This window comes from Bos taurus, chromosome 10, assembly GCF_002263795.3.
Source record: "Bos taurus isolate L1 Dominette 01449 registration number 42190680 breed Hereford chromosome 10, ARS-UCD2.0, whole genome shotgun sequence".
NCBI lineage: Eukaryota > Metazoa > Chordata > Mammalia > Artiodactyla > Bovidae > Bos > Bos taurus.
The window spans coordinates 16,119,969-16,145,094 of NC_037337.1; the positions used below are offsets into that span (position 1 = coordinate 16,119,969).

The window sequence follows — 25,126 nt, forward strand, 5'->3', positions numbered from 1 at the left end:
TTAGTCCAGTGGTTGCCATTATACATTTTCTATATACTCCACTATGTATTATTTATCTTTTTACTACTACAGCATGATAAATTAAATAAAAAAAAAGTATGTCCAAAATGTCATATAGTAAGTACCCTCCAAATTATCATTGAAAACAGTCAATAAGTTTCTTCATCTCTAATTTCTAATAGGGGGTTCATATTTTAGATTATTGAAGAAGGCTGAGTGCTGAAGAATTGATGCTTTTGAACTGTGGTGTTGGAGAAGACTCTTGAGAGTCCCTTGGACTGCAAGGAGATCCAACCAGTCCATTCTGAAGGAGATCAGCCCTGGGATTTCTTTGGAAGGACTGATGCTAAAGCTGAAACTCCAGTACTTTGGCCACCTCACACAAAGAGTTGACTCATTGGAAAAGACTCTGATGCTGGGAGGGATTGGGGGCAGGAGGAGAAGGGGACGACAGAGGATGAGATGGCTGGATGGCATCACTGACTCGATGGACGTGAGTCTGAGTGAACTCCGGGAGTTGGTGATGGACAGGGAGGCCTGGCGTGCTGCGATTCATGGGGTCGCAAAGAGTCGGACACGACTGAGCGACTGATCTGACCTGAAGACTAAGGAATCCATCAATTAGTCACTCAACAGAATGCCAGGTACTCAAGATAATGTCATATTAACCCAAATATTCTAAAACTAAACAGGTTATAAACATGAATGTTTATAGCAGTTTATTCATAATAATCCCAAACTGGAAATAAACTAAATGCTTATCAACTGGTGACTGGGTAAATAACTGTGGTTCATCTATACAATGGAATACAACTCAGCAATAAACTGATGCCTTATATCACCAACAACATGGATGAACCTTAAAAGCATTTTGCTAAGAGCAAGAAGCCAGACACAAAAGGCCACTTAATATGATTTCATTTATATGACATCCTGGAAAAAGAAAAATTTTAGGGATAAAAGAGCAGTAGTGGCAGAAAGGGAATGACTATAAAGGGGCATGAGGGACTTTTTCGGGGTAAAGGAAGTGTTTTAGATTCTGATTGTTATATATACATGAAGATTGCCAGGAGGAATATCAATAACCTCAGATATGTAGATGACACCACCCTTATGACAGAAAGTGAAGAGGAACTAAAGAACCTGTTGATAAAAGTAAAAGAGGAGAGTGAAAAAGCTGGATTAAAACTCAACATTCAAAAACCTAAGATCATGGCATCCAGTCACTCACTTCATGGCAAATAGATGGGGAAACAGTTTCCCATGGAAACTGCTGCTGCTGTTGCTAAGTCACTTTAGTCGTGTCCGACTCTTTGCGACCCCATAGACGGCAGCCCACCAGGCTCCTCCGTCCATGGGATTTTCCAGGCAAGAGTACTGGAGTGGGATGCCATTGCCTTCTCCCATGGAAACTGAGAGACTTAATTTTATCAGGCTCCAAAGTCACTGCAGATGGTGACTGTAGCCATGAAATTAAAAAAACACTTGCTCCTTGGAAGAAAAGTTATGGTAAACCTAGACAGCATATTAAAAAGCAGAGACGTTACTTTGCCAACAGAGGTCTGTCTAGTCAAAGCTATGGTTTTTCCAGTAGTCATGTATGATATGAGAGTTGGACCATAAAGAAAGCTGAGTGCCAAAGAATTGATGCTTTTCAACTGTGGTGTTGGAGAAGACTCTGAGAGTCCCTTGGACTTCAAGAAGATCAAACCAGTCAGTCCTAAAGAAAATCCACCCTAAATATTCATTGTAAAGCTCCAATACTTTGGCCACCTGATGCAAAGATCCGACTCATTTGAAAAGACCCTGATGCTGGCAAAGATTTAGGGCAGGAAGAGAAGGGGGTGACAGAGGATGAGATGGTTGGATAGCATCACCAGTTCAGTGGATATGAATCTGAACAACTCTGGGATATAGTGAAGGACAGGGGAGCCTGGCATGCTGCAGTCTATGGGGTTGTGAAGAGTCAGACATGACTTAGTGACTGAACAACAACAGCAACAAAAATATCAAGTAATGATAAATTCTATGAATAAAAATCAAGAACCTAGAGAAGATGGGGTGAGAACTCCTACTTAGGATAAGGTGGTCAGAAAGTCTCTCTAATAAAGTAACTCTTAAGCAGTGACCTGAAGAAGTAAGGGAGCAAGCCAGGTGGATATCTGGGGAAACACCTGATTCCGAGCATGCTGGACTGCCAGTGTACTCACTTTCCTTCATACTTAGAATGTTAGTGTTTCATAGCATATTCTATATAACTTTTCTTTTTTACAGCTGGTGTGTTGTTGCATTATTGTGTTTATGCCTATGTTTCCCACCAACCTGGCCTTTAGGGACAGGAATTGTGCCTTACCTGCCGCATTAGCTGCTGAATAGGTACTGATTGAACCAGTTTGATCGCCTACTGAGCAACTGCTGTTCCTTCTGTTTACTTGGTACCAAAGGATTCAAAATGTTGAAAGTGTTAGTCACTCAGTTGTGTCCAACTCTTTTGTGACCCTATGGACTGTAGCCCGTCAGGTTCATCGGTCCATAGAATTCTCCAGGCAAGAATACTGGAGTGGGTTGCCATTTCCTTCTGCAGGGAATCTTCCTGACCCAGGGATCGAACCTGGATCTCCTGCATTGCAGGCAGATTCTTCACTGAGCCACCAGGGAAGCCCAAAGGATTATAAGAATATCAGTTGTTAAATATATAAATAAATAAAAGAAAATAATGGGCAGGCAAGCTTTGGTCTACATTATTCAGAGGAAAGAAAAAGCCAATAATTTCTATCACTGAACTCCTTTACAAATTTATTTAAAGGTTGTTCTTAACTGAAATATGACCTTCACAGTTTAAAAACTCATGGTGATATGCAGTTTTCATGTTTACTAAATTACTCTAATGGTTACTTGAAATATTCAATTAGGAAAATGAATTTGAAAAGTAAAGTATCAGGAAAATTTCTTTGAATTGCAAATCATTTTGGAAGAGAACTGTTTGCTCTCCCAGAGGGAAGCTAAGTTATATTTTTCTTTACTTAATTTTTAACGGTTTCAGCAAATAAGTTACTACAGTTTCTTTTTGATGTTTACTGAATGTTATTTCCTATTTTAGATCTCTAAAGTTGGTAAACTAAATTTTATTGTATTATGTCTCTAATGAAATATTTAAGGTCAGCAGTACATAAGCTTTCGTGGTTTTTGAATTTATTTATTTACTTTTTTCCCCTTTAACTTGAAAGGTTAATCTAATTCGTGGATGTAGCGAAGGCTTTAAAATGAGTAGGAAGCTTATCACTACTCAGCAGAAAACCCTGGTTTTAGCTTTTAAAGTTACTATCACTTATACTTAGCAAAATGTCAATGCAGTCTACTTTTCAAAATGTAAAAGTTTTCTATAATCTGAGAAACATAATAAAATTATTGCACTTACCTTTAGATAAGCCTAAAGGAGAAGGCAATGGCACCCCACCCCAGTACTCTTGCCTGGAGAATCCCATGGGTGGAGGAGCCTGGTAGGCTGCAGTCCATGGGGTCTTGAAGAGTCGGACACGACTGAGCGACTTCACTTTCACTTTTCACTTTCATGCATTGGAGAAGGAAATGGCAATCCACTCCAGTGTTCTTGCCTGGAGAATCCCAGGGACAGAGGAGCCTGTTGGGCTGCCATCTATGGGGTTGCATAGAGTCGGACACGACTGAAGCAACTTAGCAGCAGCAGTAGCAGTTAGATAAGCCTATTTAGTAGTTAGCACTGCATGTCAATACTCAGAGTTTTCTTTCTCTCCATCCTCCCCTCCAAAAAATTTCAGTGTCTGTTTTGAAAACAAAATATTTTAACTCAAAATTTACATTTAATATTTTAACAAAAGTGACTTTGACCTTCTTAATTTTCTATTATATGGTTTTAAAAAACAGTAAATATATTCATGGAAAATTAGAAAATCATACTATATGTGCTATTTTGTAACCTCATTATTTCAGTGTTAACCTCCATATATCCTTCCATCTTTTCTTCTTATCAAGGCCATAGTCAAATTTCCCAGCTTCAGACCAAGTTTCACATCTGGTTGTTACAGTCCTTAAGTCTATTTTTTTTTTTTTAATCTAACCCAATTTCCTTTTTATTTTCATACCATTAATTTATTGAGGGGATGGAGCCAATTCTCCTGCAGGGTGTTTCATTTTCTAGATGTATTGGTTGCATCTGCATTTAACTTGTTCCTCTGTCCCTTGTATTTTCTGTTAACTCAAAGTTAAATCGTAGGGCCTAAGAGATCCAAGTTAAACATTTTTGTCTGGGATATGCAATAGGCTATGTATTTTTTTATTTTAACTTATCAAGAGGCACAATATCTGGATGGGTCATCATTAATGCGACTGAATTTGACTACTGATTTAGGGTGATAACTGATCCCTTCATTGTAGAGTTTCACCTTTTTCTCCTTGTGACTGGGAAATAATGTACTTGGTGTTACTTTGCACACAGTATGAATCATTAAGTCCCTATCAAACATATGCCTGGGTATAATACTTGCCTAAACTAATAATTGCATGAGGAATCACATATGCTAATTTTCTGATTTTTATTTTTTTCTTCCACATTATTAACCACATGTTTTCTGTAAATTAGAATTTTTTATCATCTGGGACTATTGGTTTGTTCTCCTGCAAAGACTAGATAAATAAATTCTTTCACTTAGTTACATATTTTTATCACAAAATGACATAAGTATCTTTTCTGGCTTTCTCCTTTTCTGAATGTTATTATAGACTCGTGGATTTTTATTGATTCACCATTTCAGTCAATGTCAGTCATAATTCTCACAACTTTGACTTAAAGGGGGACCTTTCAGAATGATTTCTCTGAGAAGCCTTGATTGTTTTTATTTTTTTTCCTGATTGCTTAAAAATCTGGACGTAAAGGTTATTGAAAGTTTTTAATGGGTTTTTCTTTATTTTTCCATCATACATGGAAAAATACATGCCTCATATGCCTCATCATAATGGTAGTCTGCTAGTTCTATAAGCAGGTCTTTTGGGTCGTTGAGGAAGGGTGCATCTCAAAGAAGAACAAAAGCTTTATATTTCTGTTTAAACTGGTCTAAATGTTAGATATAGCTGACAGATAATTCAAAAGTTGCCACATAAATGTTTTTAATGGAGGGCTCTTTTTTTTTATGAAACATCACTTATTATTATCAGTTTGCCCATGCTGCTATATAAGGAAATCCTCAATTTATAAATACATGACTTATGAAGATTTTCTTGTTCCACACTTTTTTTTGCATTCAACATGTTTTCTCATAGTAAATGCAGATGATAAAATATATTATTGGATTCCAGCTCTTACATTCTGTGTACAATTTCCAAGTTGGATCAAGCCCATATCTTTGCCTCCCTTTCCTCCTGTTGCCCCACTGAAATAAAATATATAGAAATAAGAAAGGAAGTCAATAACAAGAAATGGGAAGATTACCACAGAATGATAATTGAACGTATTTCTGGATTTTTTTTTTTGAGTACTAGAAGGCACAGCTCTACCCTCCTCCTTACCTCTCTCATCCCTGCACTTGAACTGCAGATAGCTGGCATGTATGCATGCTAAGTTGCTTCAGTCATGTCGTACTCTTTGTGACCCTGTGGACCATAGCCCACCAGAGTCCTCTGTCCATGAGATTCTCCAGGCAAGAATACTGGAATGCATTGCCATACCCTCCTCTGGGAGATCTTCCCAACCCAGGGATCGAACCCACGTCTTGCCAGGCTTTCTTTAGAGAAACTGGGAAAAGCTAAGGCTTCTAGAGTAGAAGTTATGTCCCCAGAACAAAATAAAAAGTCATCTTCATTCTGGCATCTAGAGGGCCTGCTGGGTCCCCACCCACACACCCTAAAGGAACAGTACCGCTCAGCCTGTACCTAGCCCACACAGAGCTCCTCCCTGGAGAGAAGTCTAGCTAGAAATCAGACCATCCTCACAATAACAGAGAAAATCTGTGTTGGCTAATGAGTCATTCAAGCCTAAAGATGAATGAGTAACCAAAGATCATAAGCGTGTCAGGAAAGCTAATACTGTGAAAGAGACCAAAATAACCAGGAAAATTGCCACTAAAGAAAATAGACATATCGGAGAGAAACTTACAAGAACAGAACTCTAACATACCCAGAGTTACAAAAGGATACTACATCTGTTGAATAAGAATAAGAGAACACAAGGTTTCAGATTGAAAGAGTACACCACGTGCTGAAATAGTGAATTAAATATCATACTGTAACACATTCTTGTAAAACTGAAGAATTCCTAGGGTAAACACAAGATCCAGAGGGAAGTTATGCACAAAATGACATGTATCAGACTTAAATCAGACCTCTCATCAGTAGCTGGTAATGCTTTAAGAAAGTAAAATATTGCCTTCAGCATTTAGAAAGAAAATCATATGTAGCCCAAGGATTCTATATCCTGCCAAACTATTAATCAAAGGTGAGAGCAGAATAAAGTTGCTTTCAGATATGCGAGGGCTCAGGCTTTACGTCCTCTTGGAATTAAAAGAAATGAGTGAATTACACATTCATCATCAGCTTTCCTGAAAAACAGAAGATCATTATGCAGTTTTTCATTAAACCTTTTCTTTTAACAGTTTGATTTTTTTAAAAATCTCATTGCTGCCAGAAGGGTTTATTGAGAGGAAAAGGGGAAAGAAGGATGACAACCATAAAATGAGTAGTTGTGGATTTACACCATGAAATAAATTAGAGCTACTGTAGCAAATATCAATAAGCCTAGTCTCTTTACTTTCAGTGTACTGAGATATTCGATATGTTGCACATACAACTAACCTATAGTTTTCCATATTTCCCAATGACCCCAGCAACAAGCAAGCCAGGACTACTATATACAGTCACAACTGGTTGGTATACCACAAGACCGGTAGGGGCGAGAGCATCATTTTCTTCTCCCGTCGTGACTGGAATGACATGATCTGGCTTATATTTAAATGCATCGTTCTGAGTGCTATGTCGAGAGTAGACTTTGGGGTAGAATAGTAGATCAAGGGTGAAAAGCAGGGAGAGCAGTTTAGACATCATTACAGTGTGCTCAGTCACTTGGCTGTGTCCAACTCTCTGTGACCCCATGGACTGTAGTTTTCCAGGCTCTGCTGTCCATGGAGTTTTCCAGGCAAGAATACTGGAGTGGGTTGCCATTTCTTACTCCAGGAGATCTTCCTGACCCAGGAATCAAACCCGTGTCTCCTGCATTGGCAGGTGGATTCTTAACCACTGCAACAGCTGGGAACCCCCATGATTGCAGTATTCTAAGTGAAAGATGGCAGTGGCTGTGGTATGGTATTAACTGTGGAGTTGGTGAGAATGATTAGAATCTGGATATAATTTAGAGGTGGGGCCAACAGGATTTCCTGAATGGCTGGGTTTGGGGTGAACAAGAAAGGACTCAGTATTTCTGGTCTGACCAGTAAAACAACAGGTTGAGGGGAAAGCTTAGGGAATAAATTTTGAATGTTATGTTTCAGAAATCTAGAAAAATTGCAATTCACATTTGCTGACTCTTAAAAAAAAAAAAAAAGAAATCCATTTGACTTCCAAATAAAGATGTCAGTTACTTGGATTGGCACATACACATGTATGCCTGCAGTTCTGAAGAAAGATCTGGCCTGGAGATAGAAGTTGGGGAAAAGTCAGCATATAAATTGTATGTAACACCATGTGATTCATGAGTGAGATCGCCTGGGAGTGAGTAGAGATAAAGAAGAGGTCTGAGGACTTGGACCCTAAGACATTTCAACATTAAGATTCAGGGAGATGAGAAGGAATGATCGAAGATGACTAGGAGGAGCATCTAGTGGGGTATAAGGAGAACCAAGAAAGAATGGTGCCCTGGAAGTCAGGAAATAAAGTGTTTCAGAAAGGAAAGAGCCATTTACTATTTTATGCTCCTGAGAGGTAACACAGAATGAGCATTGTTGGATTTGGCACCATGGATGTCAGTGTTTACCTTGACAAGACCTGTTATATTTTTTCAAACAGCTACTCAGTTGTTAGGACAAAAGCATGTATTAAGTTGTTAGAGCCACCTATTTCATAAATGGAAGGTATTTGTTTTGACATAGGGGCTTGGAGGCACAAACAGAGAGAGTTTGGGAATCTTTGCTTTAGAGGATCGTGCTAACTGAGCATCTTAAGAGGGGGGAAGCATCTCTTCCTTTTCTTTGTCTCTGCTGAAAAGTTTGAGTTAGTAATTTTAAGTGTGATCAGATTACATGCAGTTAATAAAACTGCCCTGGTTCAGTATAAAAAAGTAAGCCTTATCCTGTGAAATGTCAGTAGTACATCTTTGTGTGAATTTTTCTTCTTGCCTCCATAGGTATGGTCTGAATATGCGTTGCTTGGCAGCTCGGGTCAACTATAAGACTCTGATTATCATCTGCGCACTCTTCACTTTGGTCACAGTACTTTTGTGGAATAAGTGTTCCAGTGACAAAGCGATCCAGGTTCCACGGCACTTGAGTAGTGGCTTCAGAGTGGATGCCTTAGAAAAAAAAGCAGCAGCGTCTGAGAGCAACAACTATGTGAACCACATGGCCAAGCAGTCTGAGGAGGCCTTCCCTCAGGAACAGCAGAAAGCGCCCCCTGTTGTTGGGGGCTTCAATAACAATGGGGGAGGCAGGGTGTTAGGGCTCAAATATGAAGAAATTGACTGCCTCATAAATGATGAACACACAATTAAAGGGAGACGAGAGGGGAATGAAGTCTTTCTTCCATTCACCTGGGTAGAGAAATATTTTGACGTTTACGGAAAGGTGGTTCAGTATGATGGCTATGATCGGTTTGAATTCTCTCATAGCTATTCCAAAGTCTATGCACAGAGAGCCCCTTATCACCCTGATGGTGTGTTTATGTCCTTTGAAGGCTACAATGTGGAAGTCCGAGACAGAGTCAAGTGCATAAGTGGGGTTGAAGGTTGGTATCTGTCTACTCCACTGCATTTTCCTATCCGGATTGTGTTGAGAAATAAGTGACTGTAAGCGTTAATTACATAGCAAGTACTTACACAGCTTATTATCAAGAGACCTATCACCACTCCAACGTAGCATGGAGGAACAGGTTAAACCTGAACCTTCAGGCTCCAATAAGATCATACCTGATTAAATAGGATTATGCCATTAACCTGCCCTGGAAACTAAAATTATCAAAGTCAAGGCAGCATCTCCAGAAATTTTGCATTAAAATATACAGTTATTATCCTATGAGAGGAGATGGGAAAGGGAGACAGACCATCCAGCGAACCCATCAATGTACCAGTGCCATCTTGTTATCAGATTAGCCAGGTATCATCTCTGGTTGAAGGGTTAAAGTTCTCAGAACAAGATAACACATAGTACCGTTTTCTCTGAACCTATATTGGAACTCCTACAGTCTGCTGTCTATATGGTCTTTCCTTGTCTTTAAAATTTGGAGCACTGAGGGTTCCTCATGGATGTCTTGGAATTTATATTTCAAACCTAGAATTGATCAGAAAGCCAAACTGAATTTGACTTTAAAGTATATAATTTAATCAAAGGAAAGAACGTAATGTATTTTAAGATTGCTTGGTTTGAGTTTTATTTCATTTTTCTCATTTTGTTATAAAAAGTAATTTTCATATCTTAATATTTTAATTTTTGTAATATCTTTACAGAATGTTTAGTAGAAGGAAGGGGTCAAATTCATATAGATTCTTACCATTCAAGATAATGATTACCATTTTTGTATATTCTCAGAGGTCTTTATACCTAGGTATATGTTTTAACATAGTTGTAATGATATTTATCGTACAGTGTTCAAGAGGGTAATAGTTTGTTAGAAACTTGAAAGTTATCCATTGCCAAACCTTTTTCCCCCAGTAGCTTTTTAAAAATGTGTAAGCTTATTAGGTGCCTTAGGTGCTAAAGAAAAAGTGAAAAGTAACCACTGTTAATATTTTGATGTTTTTCCCAATCTTTTTGTTGTTGTTGTATATATACATTTTTTTAAACAGTTTAGAATCACTCTCTGTAGTAGATTTTGTATTTTTTTCCCCTCAACAGGATTATTTCCTCTTGTTATTGAATATTTATTGAGCATTTTAAGCACTAATACTCATAATCAGGACATTCTGTAAAAATGTATGGAATAATCTCACTCCTGCCATCATGAAACATTGTTTTTTAATCTGTCATTTACAAAGGGATCTCATAATTTGCTTTCTGTAGCAATTAGTGAGGTCAGGTATCTTTTTCATATCCTTTTAACTGTTATAGAATGACCTTGATTTTCTTTCCCCTCTTTTTCCATTGTGATTAGTGTTGTTTTTTGGAAAAATATATTGTGAGACCTTTTATATATATATAGCAAGGGTAGTAAAACCTTGTCACATTTGCTAAAGATATTTTCTTTAATTTGACTGTCTTTTCATTTTACTTATGGTTTGTTAGTTTTAGAAAATTTTAGTTCTATTTACTAAGGAATTTTTAAAAAATTACTACTTTTATGCTTAGAAAATCGCTATTAATCTTTATTTTCTCTAATAGTTTTATGGTTTTGTATTTTTACATTTAATATTTTAGTCCCTCTAAGCTGATTTATATTTTGGCAAATGGTACAAAGCCAAGGTCTAATTTTAGATGTTTTCCCCCCTAACATTTATTGAATCTTCTTTCCCCTGCTGATCAATGATACAATCTTTATCATTATACTAAAATATTTTAAAACTAGAGTATGTTTCTGGCCTACTGTTCTGTTCCATTGATCGGTCTATCACTTCTTAGGCCAATTGCACATTATCATAGTTATTACCCATATAATAAGATAGTATAAACCTTCCTTTTACTCAGTGAAAATCTTTTGAAAAAAGAAATCTACCCTTGGAGAAAGAATATTGAATTTAAAAAGCTTATCTGCAGCCTAGTTTCTTAAACCCAATTCCTTAAACTATTTTGAAACTACACCAAAACGCATATGGTTTTATAAGTTCCTGGTTTCTGCTGTACCCATCTGTTGCTTGTTAACATATTTTAGGACTCCAAATAGGAGTTATCTCTCAACACATACACCATGATGCAATAATAAAATGTTCTGTACAGTGGTATTACTGTATTTCCCATGTAAGCAATTACTAAAGTAAATACTCATACCAAACATTTGAAAGTTTTACTTAGAACTTTACAAGAAGTAATCCATTAATGAATTTATCAAAAATCTATGGTTAAGGGACTTCCTTTGTGGACCAGTGGTTAAAACTCTGTACTCCCAATGCAGGGGGACTGGGTTCAATCCCTGGTAGGGGAACTAGATTCCACATGCTGCAGCTAAGACCTTAGACAGCCAAATAAATAAAAATAAATGTATTTTTTAAAAAAATCCACGGTTAAATATACAACCGTAATTCTTTTTTTTTTTTTTTAAGTACTCCTTATTCTCAGGAATTACATTTTGACATGAGGGATATGAGAAAGAATTGCAAATTGTTTATACTTTAAGTTGCCTATCATAGCTGGCTTCTTAAGCAAGTACTTTAACCATCTGATGATATAGTTGCTAGACCAAATCTTGACATTGGAGGGAAAGATAATTAACTTGACTGTTAAGTACAGATGTTAAGAAAATTTCAAGTTTAATACTCTAGAATAAAACAGGTAATTGTTAACTATCAATATATGTGTTTAAATTGTATAGAACTTGAATGATGAAATAGAATTATGAAAAATGACACCTATAGCTATGAGCAAGAGTAGCACTCATTAAAAATCAGTCCTTAAAAGATAATTTACAATTTACAACAATGCATTGTCATCTGTCAACAAATAATGAGTGAGAATGAATAAACATTTAATTTTGGTTTTCATTTCTGGTTAGTTTGGTACTATTTTTAGTAATTATGAAAACAGTGTAATAAGGAAGCTTTAAAGTTACTGGATAACCCTGTGAAGTAAAACAGTGAAAAGTGGTATTCAGAATAGGATTATGAATGTCTGGAGATAGTTATTTATTTTGTTTTTCTATTTTATAGGTGTACCTTTATCTACACAGTGGGGACCTCAAGGCTATTTCTACCCAATCCAGATTGCACAGTATGGGTTAAGTCACTACAGCAAGAATCTAACTGAAAAACCCCCTCATATAGAGGTATATGAAACAGCAGAAGACAGGGACAAAAACAGCAAGCCCAATGACTGGACTGTGCCCAAGGGCTGCTTTATGGCTAGTGTGGCTGATAAGTCAAGATTCACCAATGTTAAACAGTTCATTGCTCCAGGTAAGTCCTGCTTTATGTGTGTTTGCTAATTTTATGTTGATTTATGGCACCTGATACTCCCTTAAAATGGTTTTTATGGTTGTAAAAATCACATTAGTAGATGCCTTGATATTACATAGATAAAGACACAAATAGTGTCACCCAAATGAAATCTAAAAAAGGATCAGCTAAAAAGTTCAAGGTTATATAAGGAATATTTACTGTGTGAAGAGCCAGGCCACAAGAACCAGGTTACTGCATGAGGGCTTTCTCCTTCCAGAGCTCTATATCCCATAGGAATGAAGTTCCTCAGTTTAATATTTAAGCATAGTATTCATCCTTTAATTTTCAAACTATTTTGCATTAAAGTAGAAATTTTTCTTTCTAGAGAGAGCCATCCTTTCCTTTGCCTATTTTTTACCAGTAGCTTTTTATTTTTTCAAGTTAATATAGCATCACCAACCAGGCCTGCTTCCTATGTGGAATTTTGTTAATGTGCTAGATTGTTTCAAACTTCATATAAAGCCATTTCATTAATAAAATCTTTTATAAAATCAAATTAACTTTATGCAACATTTCCCCTTTTAATAAGACAGTCTCATTAATTGGGATGTAATGTATTTCTCTCCACTAATCAATATCCATGAGAATTAATGAGTTCATTAGTTAAAAAGACAATGGAATAATTTTAGTTAGCACCTCAGGCTTAGTTTTCTGTGGAGAAATGTTGTCAAGAGCAGAACTCATCCTTCCTCCCACCAGCCTTGCCAGTTGGTAAATAAAAAGAGAGAAAAGGTTAGAAGACCTTTTCTGTATTCTCTCCTTGTCCTTTATTGATGGCTGTGTAATTCACAGACCTTGAAAGCCACAATACAAATCTACTCCTTCTAGATGGCCTTAAGTAATGGATTTATGAGTGTTTAATGCAGTGCAAATAATGAGTGACCTTTAGTTTTGTATTCTGTGACTAAAACTTCTTTTATCCTGTGGCATTCTGTGATATTCTAGTACACAGAGCATCTTTGCCTATTGTAAAACAACAAGCTTGGCTGGGTGAGAAAGTACATGGAGATGTTTAAGAATATTTAGCTTATGGCTTGTAGCAGGAAATGCTTAGACTAAAAAGGACTTTTGATTTTGGGTTCTTCTAGAGGGCTTATTTTTACACTGATGAATAGTGTAGTCTGGATTAGGGTGGAAAACAGCAGCCCTCATCTTGATCTCCTCAAGGGCTGAGAAGCTTTTTAGAACCATCCCTTGAATTCTGTTCTATTTAGAGCAGTAAAAGAAACTGAGCATATTATAAGCAAACAGTAGCAGCAACAGGAAGAAGAAACATTTTGTTGTTCGATTTCTTCTTCCTTCTTCTTCCTGCTGCTGCTACTGTTTGGTTTTAATATGCTCAGTTTCTTTTATTCGTAGAAGTCAACTTTCCGAGAGTCAGCTGTCTTCATACTATAGATATGCAAGAGAAATTTCCTGTTTGACTATTTGCCAAATAGAACAGCTGTTACTATTTTTTCAGTCTCTGAACCCTTTAGCTTCAGAATTATCAACATCGTTTTTTACTATGTTTCAATCCACTATCCTTTTTCTTTTTAATCCTCACAGTTTCCTTGCAAAGTAATATTATCTTTACTTAACACATGAAGAAACCAAGGCTAAAAGATATATCTTGTTGAACATCTCAAAGCTAGTAAGTGTTGGAGTTAATAATTCAAACTAGGTTTGTTTAACTCCAAAACCTATGCTTTCCCCTCCATCTCCCCCAGTATTCCTCACTTTGTTGACTATAGGAGCCCATTGCTTAATTTCCAGAAGTTTTATTCACAATTCCAGTGAATGTCTGAAAACAAACCTATCATCTCCAACGATGGGTGATTAAGAGCATGTACTTTATAGAGCCAGACTAAACAACCTGGGTTCAACTCTTTGTACCTTAGGCAAGATACTTAACTTTTCTGTCTCTGTTCATCATCCATAAAGAGTAATAATGGCACTACTCTTGTAATTGTTATAATGGCTAAATGAATTAATGTGTAAAGCACTTAGAACACAGTAAATACTTACCAAATATTAATTAAATAAAAAATTTGGGGGGAATTCCCTGGCAGTCCAGTATTTAGGACTCCATGCTTCTACTGTGAGGGGCTGGGTTCAGTTGCTGTGGGAACTACGATCCCACAAGCATGCAGCATAGCCAAAAAAAAAAAATTTTTGAAATTGGTTTTCAAAAAATCACTCAAAACATCATTTGATGTTTAAGATGTTCTCATTCTTCATACAACTTCCATAATTGTCTGATCCATCAATTCATATCTAACCGTTCTTCTCTTCTAGCCTCTTTCTTGTAATACTATGTGTGGAACCAGCTTTTGGCTATTTTTTTTTCTTTTTGTAGAATAGGTATATTAGCCAGCCATTGATTATTGATCAACCAGTTTTGATCTAGAAAAGGCAGTTTGACCACAGTGTATATGCTAAGGCCATTAACCCTGCTGATGTAAACTAGACAGGCCAAAAGGTAAAAGAGCTTTGGTCTGATGCTCACAAGCCATCATGGACTCAACAGTTCTGTCATTTGTTTATGGTTAACTTAGTAAAAATAAAAATTAAAAAAATAATAATCCAACATATAAAATATTGATGTATTAATTTTGTATGGTCAGTGGTTATCAAGGATGAATTGCAAGTAACTTTTAAATACAGAGAGAAACCTTCTATTCTAACCAGTATTTTTTGGTATATTTTTTCCCCTACAGAAACCAGTGAAGGTGTATCCTTGCAACTGGGGAACACAAAAGATTTTATTATTTCATTTGACCTCAAGTTCTTAACAAATGGAAGCGTGTCTGTGGTTCTGGAGACGACAGAAAAGAATCAGCTCTTCACTGTACATTATGTCTCAAATACCCAGCTAATTGCTTTTAAAGAAAGAGACATATACTATGGCATCGGGCCCAGAACATCATGGAGCACAGTTACCCGGGACCTGGTCACTGACCTCAGGAAAGGAGTGGGTCTTTCCAACACAAAAGCTGTCAAGCCAACAAGAATAATGCCCAAGAAGGTGGTTAGGTTGATTGCGAAAGGGAAGGGCTTCCTTGACAACATTACCATCTCTACCACAGCCCACATGGCTGCCTTCTTCGCTGCCAGTGACTGGCTGGTGAGGAACCAGGATGAGAAAGGCGGCTGGCCGATTATGGTGACCCGTAAGTTAGGGGAAGGCTTCAAGTCTTTAGAGCCAGGGTGGTACTCCGCCATGGCCCAAGGGCAAGCCATTTCTACATTAGTCAGGGCCTATCTCTTAACAAAAGACCATATATTCCTCAATTCAGCTTTAAGGGCAACAGCCCCTTACAAGTTTCTGTCAGAGCAGCATGGAGTCAAGGCTGTGTTTATGAATAAACATGACTGGTATGAAGAATATCCAACTACACCTAGCTCTTTTGTTTTAAATGGCTTTATGTATTCTTTAATTGGGCTGTATGACTTAAAAGAAACTGCAGGGGAAAAACTCGGGAAAGAAGCGAGGTCCTTGTATGAGCGTGGCATGGAATCCCTTAAAGCCATGCTCCCCTTGTACGACACTGGCTCAGGAACCATCTATGACCTCCGGCACTTCATGCTTGGCATTGCCCCCAACCTGGCCCGCTGGGACTATCACACCACCCACATCAATCAACTGCAGCTGCTTAGCACCATTGATGAGTCCCCAATCTTCAAAGAATTTGTCAAGAGGTGGAAGAGCTACCTTAAAGGCAGCCGGGCAAAGCACAACTAGAGCTCAGAACCAAAATCCTACGTCAGCCTCTGCTGTACACAGAAACTAGAGGCTCTGTGTCAGCAGAGCATAGGCACATTTTAAAAGGCTGTATACTAGGTTTTTGTGGATTACATCAAAGTGATAAATGATCCTTAAAACCAGTCTTCTGAGATAATTGCATTCCATGGGTTTAGTGTTTAGAATGTCGATGGCATTTATAGCAGAAAAGTGTTTAGTCAGTGGGCTGAATGAAGATGTTTAACTTGGCCTCGCTTATCACCCTGTTCAGTTCCACAGGTAGTCCAGTTCTCTCGATTTGGGAAAGACAATGGTAAGTAGCTCTTGATGGCCAGCTGTCCAGCACTTGTCTGAAAACTTAGTATGGGGCTCTTTTAAAATGTGGTTATTTATGTTTATGTTGAAAGCAGACTTTAAAAAATAATGTGCTAAAATACAGTAAATATGTACTTGTAGCCTGAATAGTGGACTGTGTGCAACTTTAAAAATGATTTTTCTTTTCTATAAATTAATTTCTTAGGGGTGGATGAGCATTTGTTGTGTTTGTTCAAGTTGTTATATATGGAGAATATTTTGAATTTATGGTTTGCTTGAAGTGTATAAATTAAAAACACAACCAGTGTTCAGGCTTCACAGTTATATAATGTAAGCACAACTAAAATGAAACTTGTTGACTGCACAAGAAATTACAAAACAGAACAAAAATGTTATCTGTTTTATGAAACTATCTACAATCAGTAAAGATTTGATAATCAGTATACCCCTCCTGTACCCCCATTGTGGTGGTTTCTTTTTGCCACTATCTCAAATTTTGTATTTCATTTCAGACTACACTTGAGAGTTTTGTCTATTTTGGGGGGACATTTTGGGGACATTTGGGAAATTTTACTATAAACCTAGATTTGATGAGGAGGTAGTAAGTTTAATAAGCCCACTACCACTGCCTTTTCTAGATTCTTTTCCCCTTTAAGGAAAAATATTAGGTCAGATATTATAAGGATTGTAGCAGATTTTTTTCCTACTTAGATCATTCTTGGTCTACAGCTTTCCAAACTATTGATGTACACAAAATACATAGTTTTTGTGTAAGCTTTCCAAACTTTTCTGGTGTTTTTTCTTTGCAGTTTTTAATTTTAAATTATTTCAGCTCTTGGATAAAAGTGATGCTACTATATTAGCTGTACATGTGTAATCAGACCTTTATTTTGGTTTTATATCCCACATACCTCACATAAATAGGCATCATAGCCCTCACACCCTGGGCAGTGTCTGCTCTAGGACTTAGGCAGTAGGTCAGAACTGAGGGAGGTTGATTTTGCTGTCTCTGTTTTAGTGTATGACAATACAGTAAATCAATACAATAACTTATATAGATTGGAAATACGAGATCCGGTACTTTCAGAGGACTGAGTCTGACACACGCAGTGCAGTGTGTGTGTGACCTGTATGAAATGCACATCAAGAGCGAGGTGGGCACCTGCCTGCCACTGCATCTTGCCTGGACTTAGTCTACCAACACCACTCAGAAATGGCAAAATGCATACATGCCTTTGAGCAACATATATGTTGTATCAGCAGCCGGAACGAAGACCTACAACTGACATGAAACTGTTAGTCACTAAGTCGTGTCCAACTCTTTGTGACCTCATAGACTGTAGCCCGCCAGGCTTCTTTGTCCATGGAATTCTCGAGGCAAGAACACTAGAGTGAGTAGCCATTCCCTGGCTCCAGGGGAACTTCCCAACCCAGGACCGAACCTGGGTCTCCTACATTGCAGGCAGAGTCTTCACCATCTGAGCCACCAGGGAAGCCCATGGAAACTGGCCATGGAAAAATAAGTTGAAACTCCCAGTTTAACTGACCACACGTCAATTTTGCCACAACAGTTCCCCCTAGCTGTTGACCTTTGTAGTCTTCATACATTAGATGTCTCAATAAGAATATCTAGACTCCTTTTTTAATTTTATTTTCACCGCTCAAAAATAAAGTTTCTCCAGTCTGGAAATCCTTTTTACGCCATTGTACTTGTTATTATTTAGAGCAGTCCAGACTTCTGCCTTCTGTTTGCATACTGCTACTTCAGATTGAGGGGATCAGTGAAAACAGTGTGGTACTGCTTCTGTGACAAATCCCAGTGCCTTAACAATGTGGCTGTCTTTTCTCACTGAAAATAGAAAGACATTTTGATCTAGAAATGGCATTGCAATTTCTTTGCTGTTGGTCTCATACTGCCTTCCCTGTTGCAACAGCAACTCGATTTTTCCTGTGATCCCAGGATTTTCAAAGAGGGTGAGTTGAACCTGTAGCATCCCTGGCAGTACAAACCAGTGGTTCTCAAACTTTAGAATGCCTCAGAATCACCTGGGAGCTTACTAAAATACAGATTCCAGATATCCAGTAAATCTGCCAGTGAAGCATGGTAGTCTGAATTTTTAAAATACGCATTCAGGTAATTCTGAGGCAAATGATCTGAGGGACATATGTGGGGAAACACTGCCCAAGACCATCTGTCATTTTTGTTCCTAAACACATGGAGTTTTCTAGGGTTTTAAATCATGCAAAATGTTTAGTCTGAGATTAGAGAAAATGGGGAAGGTATTTTGCCTTTTTTTTTTTTTTTAATTCTTTAAATTTTTCCTTGTTCCAAGATTATGGGTATTAGTTGTTTACACTTATCTTGAGTTAGCTTTGATGTTTAATTAAATCTATTGCCACTTCAGTTATAAAACCAGCCAAAAGTTTCCAGATAAAGGTCAAGTTTGACCCTTTCAGAGTTACTGTACATAAAGGCTTCATCCAAAAACCATCCAGTGTACGTGAGCAAATACAAGAAATGACACACAAGCACAACTCTTCCGATGTGGCAGTCCTTTTTCTTTATAGGTGTGCAAAAGTTTCACTGAAAGCTGCTATTTTCATCCTCCTTGTGATTGTTTTTCTTGTTTCTCCATTGTACATGTGGGTTATAGACCATATGTTAAATATGCAATAACGTGTTTACTGGATGCCCTTCTGAAGGGTAGTCCTTTGTAAAGCTGTACAGACTTTGCAGTTTAAGCACAATGTGCACATGTTAGTTTTATACACAGCAAAACTTGATTTTTTGCAGATGGAAAGGTATTTTGTTTCTATACAAAGTAAATGGATTGTTTGTGCTTAACGTAAAGCTGCTTTATATAATTGTAAAATAAAGTTTTTATCTTAAAAGGACTATACCTGGATGTTTCTCTTCTCTGTTTATTCTAAGATTACTTGAGCCCGGCAAGCAGATTTCTGACCGTTTTCGGTTCAGATGGTGGCAACTAGTCACACAATAAATGTTCGTGAAAGGTGTATGAGACCCTTTAAGACAAATTGGGGAATATCATAAGGGCCTTCACCCTAAGGAGGTTTAGTCCTGGGTGGGGCGGTGGAGAACACAGTGTCCACAAACAGTTTCAGAAAAATAAAATGCCAAATGATATGGTCAGTCAGGGAGGGTGTTACAGAGGAGATGGAGCTAAGCAGGGGCTTTAGGCCTGGGTGCCAGCTGGGAGAAGAAGAGGTAATGTGAGCGAAAGCAGGGTGCCATGACAGTGGTGAGGACGCCTTTTCCCATGCTAATGCAGGCTGGTAACCGTTTTTGACTCATTCTGATTTAATTGAAAATTTATTCTTGTATTTTCCATGTTACCCTCTTCTCTAGAACAAAAAACGTTACTTAATCTTTTCCCCTCTTCCTTTCAGAGAGTAATGATTTAGGCTCCCAAGTATGTATGAAATCAGAGACCAGTCTGGCTTTCTGTTATGTTTCATTGTACATTATTTTTTAGGTTATAAATATTCCATACCATTTGTATGTTGGAGTTCCAGTTGATCACCAGTCAACTTTTTCTAGCTAATGAGTGCGTATCCTTTGACAGGCTGCTAATCAGCATTGTTGGCATTTCTTCCTTCTCTCTCATCCTTAGTTGGGAAACAGCCATCAGGATACAAGCAGTTCTTGGTCTGAATGAGGTCTCAGGCTGCTCTTGCCTTAATTTTGCTATTTGTATCCAAACTGTTAATACATCAACCGTTCCACTTCAGCACACTGAGCGTCACATATTAGCCTCCCTATAGCCCTTGAGGTGGGTCAGACCCTCCATGCTACAGAGAGCCTATTTCATGGTCTGGTGAGCTCTGCTTTCCTGAGAATGCTTTCTCTGTCTCCAGAGGGCTCTGATGGCCACTGTGTGCCGTGTGACTGCCTCCTCCGGCATGACTGTAGACAGGGTTAGTCCCTCACTCAATCTGGGCCAGTCAGTCTCTTCCCAGGAACTGGAAATTGGGATGAATTAAGAAAAAACAAAACTGAAGCAGATACACAATGAAAAGCAGAGATGAGAACAGAATCTTGGCAGTGCTCCAGGCCCTAGATCCAGTGCATTTCTGAGGCCTGCTGCATTCTGCTCTGGTTCCGTAAGCTACCACTGTATCCTTAAGATAAATGAATCCTGCTTAACAACATAGTGTTTCTATTACAAACAAAAACATAATGTGAGTTCTGCATTTTCCTTTGGTCTGGACCACTGTATTTGCTCGGGCTGCCATTTTTTAAAATGCCACAGAAATGTGTGGCTTAAATAGTGGGAATTTATTTCTTTGCAGTTCTGGAGGCTATAAGTCCAAAATCCAGATGTCATCAGGGGTAGTTTCTTCTGAGGCCCCTTCCCTTGGCATGCAGATGGCCACCTTCTTGCTGTGTCCTCACGTGGTATTGCCTGTGTTCTAACCTGTCATACTAAATCGGGGCCCATTAATTCACAAACCTCATTTTACCTTAGCTACCTCTATAAGAGGCTTCCCTCAAAGCTCAGTTGGTAAAGAATCTGCCTGCAATGAGGGAGACCTGGGTTCGATCCCTGGATCAGGAAGATCTGCTGGAGAAGGAAATGGCAACCCATTCCAATATTCTTGCCTGGAGAATCCCATGGACAGAGGAGCCTGGCACGCTACACTCCATGGGGTCACAAGAGTCGGACATGACTTTGCAACAAAACAACCACCACCTCTTGAAAGGTCCTCTCTCCAAATACAGTCACAATCTGAGGTCCTAGTGGTTAGGACTTCACCATGGAATTGGGACACAATTCAGCCCATTAGCAACCACTCTTTACTCTGTAAGTGCACTGAAACTGAACTAGCCAGAGTTGCCATTTAATTTGTTGACCCCAAGCTTAAGGCCAAAACTCAGAGATCTTTAGGGCATGTTCAATGAGCTGAAATCTAGACCTGGGACTCAGAAAACCGGGCTCTCTGGCTCTGCTGTTATCACGTCAGGAACTTACTCCACCCCTGGGCATCAGCTGCTTCCTAATATAGTCCAGTAAGAGAGAACTGGTTGATCTTAAAGTTTTTAAAATAAACTACCAAAAAGTAATCACTAAACTTAAGCAGTGGTGCTAGAAAAATATATGGACACCATCATCAGCTGCTAGTTTTTATCCTTCCTGCCATGTGCTATTTCTATTAGCCCATTCTGAATATAGAACTCCAAAGTATTGCAAAAAGTATATTCAGATGCAGAATATATCAAAATTGTAGGTTATGGTGAGGTTTTTTTTCATGACAATTTAAAAAATATCAAGTCTGCATTACTGTAGCTATTATAAATAGTGAACAATATAGGGACAAAATACTGTCTTTCATTATACCAGCTCATTAAGGATGTCAAATCAAAACTGGATGTGAATTTAAATGCTGTACTAGTGATGAGTTTCAGTGTTTGCTGCTCACTTTCTGGTGGAAAAGATACAGTTACCATCTGGTAAGAATGATTGGTAACTTGTGTGTGGATGCTGCATTTCCTGAATGTTAAGTAGCAGCAACACTGTGTAATTTTGCTAATCCTTTTTCAGGAGTAGGATTTTGTGAAATGACAGGACTGCAAAGTAAACCATCAAAGAGGAGCTGTAGCCAAGAAAACAGCAAAAGAAGAAAAAAGTCCTGTGAAGGGTCAGAAATAGAGCAACCCACAAACTGGTGGTGAACACACAGTTCAGGTAGAGTATTATCAGGCAACCCCACACTGCCTCTAAGCTGAGCACCTGGAAGAGCCAGTGCCTTCCTGGGATTTTGCTCTGTTCTCATCGGCACCCGGAGGTAAGAATGACTGCTCCATTTCAGCTTAGAAAATCTAGTAGTGTTAACTAGTGTGCGTAGTTGCTTAGTTGTATCCGACCGACTCTTTGCAACTCCACGGGCTATAGCCCACCAAGCTCCTCTGTCCATGGAATTCTCCAGGCAAGAATACCAGAGTGGGTTGCCATTTCCTCCTCTAGAGGATCTTCCCGACCCAAGGATCGAACCTAGGTCTGCTGTGTCTCTTGCATTGCAGGTGGATTCTTTACCCGAAGTCCCTGAGATCCGGTGGGGGTAGAAGGGTCTTTGGCAAAAGTGCATGATCTTAATTTAATACCTGTTATTCTGCCTTTGCTATTTTAATACGGGTGAAATGAAATCTCTGCAATTCAATGGAATATAGGGTGGGAGGCCCCAAACTAATTCCCAAATTCCATCGATGGTGTGGCAAGGTAATCAGGAGAAGAGTGCATCATCTCCACTCCTATGGGCAACAAAAAGAGATGCTGCCTCCATCTGGAAACACCCACCAGAAGGAGTCACCCAGGTAGCTTATCAGCTAGAGCTCTGAGCTTATCGGCTAGAGCTCTGAGCGTCAGGGTACAGCAAACTATGGTTCTGGATTGGTGTTTCTAGATCATTTTTGCTTGGGAAGAAGTACCACTGTTGTCCCCCAAACTCGACCTCATGTACAGCTCAGCCTAACTCGGGTGGTAGATGAGAAAACAAAACACTGTTTAAGTAACTCTCTCAAGGTCATGCAACTCTTTTCATGTGTTCCCTGTCTCAGGACAGCAGAGGTAAGATGCTGTGCCTGCCCTGAGCCACAGCCAGAAATGCTCTTCCTCTGATGGGCTTTGCGTAGCCTCCCCTTCCCCAAATCAGAGCCAAGCAGTAGTGGGCTCAGGCAAAAGGACTCCATGTACTCGCCTTTTAATTCTTTTGTCAGTCTCAGGAGGAAGTACTATGTGAACTTCACAGATAAAAAAGGAACTTGCAGAAGTCAAACAATTTGCCAGAAGTCACTCAGTAATTTGACAGTGTGGTATGTCTGCCCCCAGATTCCATGTTTCAAATCATCATCCCCAAGCAATAGCCACGATCCACTATCTCCTGACTCCACCCCAGGGGGCTCGACTAGGGATGCAGGTCACAGCCCCAGTCTTGGCCCAAGAAGGGGAAATGAGCCCATTTCATCTGGGGATGCTATCAGAACTGCTGAAATGGATACTTGCTCCACTGAATGATTAGAAGAGCCCAGAAAAAGGAGGTTTCTTCAGCGATCAGGTCTCCTTGATATGTGCCCTGCTTATTCTGCATCCCCGGACTATTTACATTAGATTTTGGATGACTTAGCATCGCAGCCCTTCCAAGCCCCTCTAACACCCTCCTGCTGTTTACTGTCTTCCATAATGGACTTTCAAAACTCTATATGCCACAGAGTAAGATCTAAGGAGAGTGTGTCTGTGTGTGCGTGTGCACACACACACATGAAGAGGCACAGGAACCATCTGACAGGAGTCATAGCAGCCAGTTACCAGCACTGCCAGCTGCTGGGGAGACACTGATGACTGAGAATGGGTCCCTGCCCTCTCTAATCAGTGAGGTAATAGATTCAGGAGGCACACGTATTGTCTGCTATGAAAACAAAATACTTTAAAATATTACAAATTCCAAATCAGAATTCGCAGTAATGAAATTCTAAAGAAACTTGCTACATTAAACTTCTTAGCATCTTTCCATTCGTCTAGTTTATCCTTAGGGTGGTCCTAGGGGACCAGTGGAGTGGGCGTCCCCTTTAACGGCTGAATGCAGGCCTCCCTGCGGCTTCTCATTTACTCCATCCCCCCCAAACAAACCAGTTCCCCAGAGTCCTCAGCACTGAACTCTCTGGGAGATGGGTCAGGGTCACAGTGAGCCCCAGACCCATGTGTGTGAGCGTGTACACACAAACGCACACACGCAGTGCAGCCTGCCCACCCCCTTGGGAAATTCAGAACTCAGCCCAGGCCTGGTGGGCCCAGCAGATCCTGAGGGCAAAAGCTACAGAGAAGTAAGGTTAACAGAAAACCCAAAGAAGTCAGGGAAACCACACACAGCTGCTGTCTTTTCAGTGGGAAGGAGACTCTCCCCACACTGGAACCACCCAGAAGAAATGCCCCAGCTGTCTTGTGGTTTAAAGAATAATTCCAATTCTCAGTTTAGGAAAAGGAGTTTAAAGCCAGGACCCTGCCCGTTCCCCTAAGCCCCGCCTCGCAGACCCCTCCCCAAAGTTATCTCCCACCCTTCTCTCACCCCCAGCAAGTTACCCTTGAAATCAGAGACTCTTGGGCTCAACTGTGATTCCTGTCAAAATGTGAACTAAATTGTAAGCTGTTAGTTATGTCAGGTATACCTTGGTATAAATGGAGTGACTGCATCCTTTTTAAGAGTGTTTTGCTGGAGACTTCTCTGGTGGTCCAGTGGTTGGGAACCCACCTGCCAATGCAAGGGACATGAGTTCAATTCCTGGGACCAGGAAGATTCCACATGCCTCAGGCGACTAAGCCTGTGTGCCACAACTACCGAAGGCCGTGCACCCTAGAGTCCACGCTCCACAACAAGAGAAGCCCACACGCCACAACCAGAGAATAAACCCCCCCTTGCTGCAACTAGAGGAAGCCCACATGCAGCAACAAAGACCCAGCACAGCCCAAAAATAATTTAAAAAAAAAAAAGAAAAAAAAACCTTAATTTTTTACTAGGTGAACCAAACAGAACACATTTTTAAACTAGATTTAACTCATGGGTGACCGAAAGTATTGGGCTTCCCTGGTAGCTCAGTGGTAAAGAATCCTCCGGCCCATACAGGAGACACTGCTTTGATCCCTGGGTGGGGAAGATCACCTGGAGAAGAAAATGACAACCCACTCCAGTATTCTTGCCTGGGAAATCCCTGGTGGGCTACAGTCCATGGGGGTCACAAAGAGTTAGACACGAGTTAG

General features: G+C 39.3%; 1 protein-coding gene across 3 annotated transcripts in view; it reads left to right on the forward strand.

The window, feature by feature from the left end:
* The window catches only part of GLCE (glucuronic acid epimerase), a 109,658-nt gene extending 90,408 nt beyond the window's left edge, over nt 1-19,250 (forward strand). Inside the window, exons 1-4 of one of the 3 annotated variants that reach the window (XM_005211252.5) lie at nt 562-644; nt 8,366-8,961; nt 12,029-12,274; nt 15,016-19,250. In XM_005211252.5, the coding sequence (XP_005211309.1) occupies nt 8,379-8,961; nt 12,029-12,274; nt 15,016-16,040 (1,854 nt within the window). In that variant the 5' untranslated portion in view covers nt 562-644; nt 8,366-8,378 and the 3' untranslated portion in view covers nt 16,041-19,250. 3 annotated transcript variants of the gene reach the window in all.
* The last annotated feature ends 5,876 nt before the right edge of the window (nt 19,251-25,126 follow it).